General features: G+C 42.4%; 1 protein-coding gene across 1 annotated transcript in view; it reads right to left on the reverse strand.

Moving 5' to 3' along the window:
• LOC109398292 (WD repeat-containing protein 75) overlaps window positions 1-6,939 on the reverse strand; it is an 80,383-nt gene extending 73,444 nt beyond the window's left edge. Inside the window, exons 1-2 of the mRNA XM_062849153.1 lie at window positions 6,616-6,939; window positions 5,527-6,553 (exon numbers count right to left, since the gene is read on the reverse strand). Coding sequence (XP_062705137.1) covers window positions 5,527-6,553; window positions 6,616-6,794 — 1,206 coding nt within the window. The 5' untranslated portion in view covers window positions 6,795-6,939. The remainder of the gene's footprint in view (window positions 1-5,526; window positions 6,554-6,615) is intronic.
• Between the last annotated feature and the right edge of the window lie 345 nt (window positions 6,940-7,284).

Consider the following 7,284-nt stretch of genomic DNA (forward strand, 5'->3'; position numbering starts at 1 on the left):
AATGTTTTTTTTTAGGAAATTTCCGGTAGGAATTTTAGGGTGAATCTCTTAGTAAAACCTTAGAGAAACTCCATGAAGATTTTTTGCAGATTTTTAAGACATCATTGCAGTATTTTTTGAAGGAATCCTTGGAGGAATTTCTGAATGAATCCTTGGAAAAAAAATCTTATGAAATCTTTAAAAGAACGAAAAGATGAGTGGTGAATGCTTGACGAAATACCACGATAAATCTTTGGAGAAATCTCTGAAAGAGCAATGTGAGGGAATGATTGAGAAATGCTTGACTTCCGTGGAAACATATTTGGAGGATCTCCTGAAACAAATTATGGAGGAAAGTTTGGAGAAATTCTAGGACTACTCTTCCTCTGGCGGAATACCGATGTAACTTCTTCGAAGAATATTTAGTTCCGAAGGAATCAGTGGAGCATTTTTTGGAGTTAATCTCTCTGGAATTTCTAAGGAATTCTTTGGATGATCTTCTAGATGAATCCCAAGGGCGTAGCCAGCTTTTCGTTCAGGAGGGGCAAACACCCTTGCAAATTTGTATCTACTAGCTTTTATAACTAAACGCAACATGATGAAACTGAATATAATAACATTACATTCTAAAAGCAGTATTTAACAATACTGCTACAACAGCGTGACTGCTGAAGGATTTTGTACAATAGGATGAAAAAAGCTCGCCTGTTCTACACAAATCCACGTGGTGCTGAAATTGTCCACCATTTCTGGAAGATTTAGGATTTAAGGATTACTCGGGCATTGTTTCTTCTGGAGCTAATTCTTTTTATTGGTGATATCCATAAAACATTCGTAAGAACCCTGAAGACTAACCGAACGCTTTCTTTATGATTCCCTTCAACAATGTTTTCCAATACAACATAATTGAAACCCGTCCGTAGATTTTTTTTTTTCAAAATGGCTACATAATGTCTTCCATGACTAAGGTACACCGGGGCAAGTTGAAACGGGTGGGGTAAGATGAAACAGCGGGTTACCATGCTGTTATCTAATGATGATAAATAGTTTGAATGCCATATCACATAGTTTTTGATTCAAGCAATCTTTTGGCAAAGGATAAATTTCCAAATTGAATTGAAATCTATTTCAAAACTTCGCGTTTCAACTTGCCCCGGTGTACCTTAATTGGAGTTCTTTCAGTAATTAATCATCCAATTTGTCTATGCTTGTTGGCAATCTTGGAATGTCCTGGACCCTAATTACTCTAAGAATAAACCTTCAGTTGAATTATTCCGAGTACATCCTTGTCGAAATCTCCCAAAGATTGTTATATATTCTCATATACTTCATATACTCATGTCAGAGCATAAATCCTATAGAAATGTCAATTGACGTTTTCCCGGGAGGATCATTGGAAATTTTTTTTGAAAGAATTCCCATAAAAGCCTTAAAACTATCGCTTGAGGAAACCCTCGAGTTATTCCTATGAGAATTCCTAAAAGAAATGTCTAGACAATTTTTTGAAGAATTTTGCTGCAGGTATTTTCGGAGAACATTCGAACAATGGAATTTTTGAAAAGATCCTGGAATTTATTCAAAAAGAAATGTCTGGAGGAATTTTGAAAGAAATTCCTTGAAAAAATCTTGGTGCACAGAAATTTTGGGAGAAATCCCTGGAAGAATTCCGAAAGAGTCTTTCCTGGGTGAATTCCTGAAGCATTCCCTGGAGAAATGTCCGAAAGCACTTTTAGCATGTAAGTTCTTTTATGTTTAAAGTAAGTCACAGTGACTTCTACGCAGCTAGAACCTGCGATACCATTCTGGTGCCGTTCAGGACTCTTTTGTGGCATGTTCTTGCTTGCAAGAATCACTGGTGGAATTATTGTCTCGCTTATTGTAAGAATTGCTAATGGATTCCCTGAGTAAACTTCTGAAGAAACTGCTGGAGAGATTCCTGAAAGAATCCCCGGATAATTTCATGATTCCTGTATGCATCCACTTAAATTATCTTCCAATTCAGGTAATTCTGGAAACATTCTTGGGTCCCTGAAAAAGATAGTTGAAGATTTTTTTTTAATTTCTGAAGGAACTCCTTAATGAATATTTGAAGAGAAACTGAGATGAATTTCTGAAGAAATCGCTTCAGGTATTCCCGGAGCAATCCTTGGAGGAATTTCTGGAAGTATACCTGGAGAAATTCTAGGATAAATTCTTAAAGCAATCCCTGGAAGAATTCCTGGAGAAATCTCCGGAGGAATTCTGGGAGAAATTTTTAGAAAAATTTCTGAAAAAATCAAGAACGAAGCCCTAGAATAATTTCAGAAGAAATCTCTTAAAGAATTCCTAGAAGAAATCTTTTGAAGAAATCCTTGGAGGAATTCTTAGAGAAATTTCTGAAGCAATTCCTGGAAAAATCTCTAGAGAGATTCCTGAAGGAGTCCCTGGAGGAACTTCTGAACAAATTTCTGGGGTAATCCCTGGAGGAATTTCTGGAGCAGTTCTTGGATGACACCAAGCAGAAATTCCTGAAGAATTTCCTGGAGAAATTCTTGGATAAATTCTAGGAGCAATCCCTGGAAGAATTCCTGCAGAAATCTCTAGAGGAATTCTGGGAGGAATTCCTGGAGAAATTTCTGAAAAAATCCCTTGAGTAGTTCCAGGAGGATTTCCTGAAAGAATTCTTGGAGGAGTTTCTAGGGGGAGTCCCTGGAGGAATCTCTGGGAAAATCCCTGGAGAAATTCGTGGAGGAATATCTGGAGGAATGCTTGGAGGAATCTCTGAAAAAAAAATCTCTGAGGAAATCCCTAGAGGATTTCCTGGAGAAATTCCTGGACATAAGTTCTGAAAAATGGTCGCAAGCAATTCCTGGGAAATTTCTGGAGAAATTCTTGACGAAATTGCTGGAGTAATTCCTGGAGGAGTTCTTAGGGAAATTACTGGAAAAAATCCTGCAGGACTTTCCAGAGGTATTTCTGCGGGGATTGCTGGAGGCTTTCTAGGTTGAATCTCTAGAGAAATTCTTCAAAGAATTACTGGATGAATGTCTGGAAGAATCTGTAGATTTCTATTTTTTCTATATTTCTGGAGAAATCCTCGAAGGAATTCCTGAAGGAATCCGCGAAAAAAAAAATGGTGGAGTGATCCCTGAAGCAATTCCTGGAGGAATCTATGGCAGAATTCCTTGAGGAATCTTTGGCAGAATTCCTTGAGGAATCTTTGGCAGAATTCCTGGAGGAATGCCTGGAGGAATCCCAAAAAAGTCCTGATGATATTTCTGGAGAGTTTCCTGGAACAATTTCTGCAGAAATCCTTGGAGGATTTCCTGGAGAAATTTCTGGAGCATTTCCAGAAGGAACTTTCGAAGGATTTCCTGGATCAAACCCTGGGAAAATTCCTGGAAAAAATCGGGGAGAAATCTTTGGAGGAATCCCTGAAGCAATTCCTGAAGCAATCTCTGGAAATATTCCTGGAGAAATCCCTGAAAAATTCCTGAAGGTGTTCCCGAAAAATTTCTTGGAAGAATTTCTGCAGAAATTCCTAGAGGATTTCCTAGAGAAAATTGTGAGGGTTGTTCAGGAGCAATTCCTGGATCAATTCCCGGAGAAATTCCTGGAGGTCCTGGAGAAATTCCTGGATTAAATCCTGGAGGAAAGCCTGGAGCTACTCCTGTGGAAAATGCTGGAAGAATCCCTGAAGGAATTTCTGGAGGAACTCCAGGAATTTCTCCGGGAATTGATCCTAGAGGTATTCTTAACCTTTCAGGACGCGCGCCATCAAGCGCGCTGTATACGACGAGCGAGGTTTTTCGGTAGTGTTGCACTTTTTACAACAGCGCGCGTGCTGAAGGGTTAAAACGATTACTGGAAGAATTTCTGGAAGATTCTCTAGAGTACCTCTGGGAGAAATTTCTGAAACAATCCCTTGAGAATTCCTGGAGGAATTTGTGGAAAAATCTTCGAAGGATTAACTGAAAAAATCCCTTGAAAATTCGTGGAAAAATTCCTGGAAAATCCCTGAAGAAGTTCCTGGAAGAAAAAAACCAGAAAGTATTTCTAGAGTAAATCCTAAACGAATTTTTGAAGAAATACGCGATGGATTTCCTGAGGAAATTCCTGGATGAATTGCTGACAGAATTTATGAAAGAATTCCCAGATTAACTCCTGGTGAAATTCTTGGAGATATCCCTAAATAAATTCCTGGGATTGTTTCCGGAGGAATTCTTTTCGAGGAGACCCTGGAGAAATTCCTGGATGAAATCCTGGAGGCATCCCTGAAGCAATCCCTGGAGGAAATATATATGGAGAAATAGCTGGAGGAATCTCTGAAAGAATTCCTGGAGAAATCTCTGCAAGACTCCAAGGACGAATCCCTGGAAGAATTCTTGGATTAATTCCTGGATAAATTCCTGGAAGAATGCCTAAAGGAATTCCTGGTGGACTTCTTGAAGGAAACCTTGAAGTAATTCCTGGAAAAATCTTTGGAAAAATGTCTTGAAGAACTCCTGAATGAGTTCTTGGAGTAATTCCTGGAAGAATATCTGGAAGAATACCTGCAGGAATCGCTGAAAGAATTCTTGGAGAAATCTTCACAAGAATCCAAGAAAGAGTGCCTGGAGGAATTCTTGGAGGAATTGCTGAAAATCCTGTAGGATTTTTTGGAGGGATGCCAACAGACTCTCTGCCTGTAGGAGGGAAACACCAGAGGAACTCTTGGAGAAATCTCTAGAGGAATTTCTGGCGGAGTATCTGAAGGGATTCCAGGGGGAATTTTTAGAGAAATCCCTGCAGGAATCCCTAGAGGAATTCCGGGAAGAATTTCTGGATGAATTCCTGATGAAATTTCTGGAGGTAGGGGAATGCTAGGAGTAATTTCCGAAATAATCGCAAATGGAATTCTTTGAGAAATGAAACTGAAGGAATCCTTAGAAGAGTTCGTGGAGGAATCCCTGTAGCAATTCCTGAAGGAATCCCGGGCGCAATTTCAAGAGGAATTCCTAAGGAAATATCTGAACAGTTCGTGGAGGAAGTGCTAAATAAATTCCTGGAGGAGTTTCTTAAAGAATACAAGAAAGAATTCTTGAATTTCGCCAGGATTTCACTCGGAAATTCCTTCTGGAGAAATACTAGGGGAATGCCTACAGGTATCCCCCCCCCCCCTCTCTTGCTACGCCCTTGATGAATCCTTAGAGATATTATTGATAGCAACCATGATGGACTTCCTGAACAAATATTTCGAGACATAGGTTGATAAAGCCTTTGCAAGAATCTTTTGAAGTAGGTACTCTGAAGTACTTTTGAAAACATCCTCGGAGATAGAGACGAACCAGCCAAGGGCTGAAAGTCTCTTTAATAAAGACAAATCAATCAATCAATCCTCGGAGATAACACTGTAAGAATTCCTGAACTGCCCCCATTCGCACAACAGTCCCATGTGAATAGGAAAACCAGCAAACATGGGACTGTTATGCGAATAGGGACAGTGGAGGACAGTGCTTAGAAAAATACTGAATGACAGGTATAATGCTGATTTTGTTAAAGATCGATCAAAAAACGTTCCGTACTCACCGTGTACAGCAAACTCCTCGAGTAGGTCGAGAAGAACTGAATGCATCCGATCCTCCCGTTGAGGATCATCGTCTGCGTCCGGGGATTGACCCGAATCCCCACCGGGTACCGATCGCGCCCGGTAAAATCGTCGGAAATACGCGACAAACTTTGCACCACCGCCGTCTGCTTCTGCAGGGCGTTCAGTATCTGAATCCCGTTGTCCGCGGTGCAGAGGGCCACCTTGAGGTTTTCCGGGGCGACCGCTATCTGAACGATGGAATCCGACAGGCGCGGAAGGATATCCTTGGTGTCCTGTTTGCCAACGGTCCACTTAATTAGGACCCGTTCCAAGCCGCCGGAGTAGAAATGGTTCCCGGTGTGGGAGAAGACCACGCACTGGACCGGATTCGCGTGCCAGTGGTAGGTTTCCGGCACGGGTCTCTTCGTGCGGAGAAAGTTTTTGTAGAGGACAACCCGTCCGATGGCGTCCCCGACGGCCACGATGTCCTCCGTCGGATGGCAAGTGACCACACGCGTTTGTACGTTGTTGCAGTGCTTCTTGGTGTTTATCTGAAGCCTGGGTTTGATCGTGACCCAGTGCCACAGGTCATCCGTAATCATGGCAAAATAGTTCAACTTGTCCCCGCCGGGTGCGAGCAGAATCTGCGACATCGGTTTATCAAATTTCAACGGAAAGGTATCGATTACCTTCCACTTTGTGGGACAAAAGATCAGGGCCAGTGTCTTAATGGATTCCCCGGAAATCAGGAAAGTGGCCACGTCGTTCTCGTCATAAAGAATGCTAAAGTGGTTCACTCGGAACCGTGTGTTCATGAGGACTTCCCTTCGATCCGTCAGCACTCCCGACTCCAGCTTCCAACTGACAATGTGTCCCGCCCGGGTACATCCGTACAGATACTTCGGATTGCTCCGGTTGATTACGATTCCAGCGATGTCGTCCCGCGCTCCCTCATAATCCCGGACGCATTCGCCGGTTGTCACACTGAACGCCCGAACCGTTTGGTCCCAAACCAGGTAAATTGTGCTGAAACGAAACGGAACCCATCAAAATCCAATCGATTCCGGATCACCGCCCCAAAAACTCACTCCCCATCCGGCGAGAACAGCGGCGGATGACTGATCATACAGCCACCGGCGATGCGCCGAATGCGCAAACCATTTTCGTCCCGTTCCTCGCGATCCATCATCGCACTGCTGCTGCTTTTTCGATTGCTTTCACTTTTTCCTACCACGGCCGCCGGTTGGTCCACCGTCTCTATGCACATTTTCCTATACCTCACACTTCGGGGACGGATTTCGCACGCGCACGACACAAAACGGCATTAATTTTTCCGATCCGCGACGGACGACGACGAACTGCACGCGACTTTTGGTTTTGACTGCGAGATGTAAACATAAACACGCGACTTTGCTCTGGCGGGAGTGAGGTTAGGAAAAAAAAGGGAGAGGTGAGCGAGCTGTCAGATTGGTGGTTGGTGCTAGCCGGTCACTGCCGTAATCTGGCGAAGTGGCTGAAGCGCCATTCAAGTTTTCGACGCACTCGAGCATTATGTGACCAAATTTTGTATATGTACTTTTTGCCTTATTGGAATGCAGGATCAAACTGTTATAGAGCATCTGTGGAAGAAAATTAAGAGAATAACTAAGTGGAAGATGTGTAATAAAAATAAACTTTCTTTCGAAATTTACATGTCGCATACGTCACTTTGCCAAATTACGGCAGTCATGCTCGCGCATACTTTACAAATTGGCCCT

This window comes from Aedes albopictus, chromosome 2, assembly GCF_035046485.1.
Source record: "Aedes albopictus strain Foshan chromosome 2, AalbF5, whole genome shotgun sequence".
NCBI lineage: Eukaryota > Metazoa > Arthropoda > Insecta > Diptera > Culicidae > Aedes > Aedes albopictus.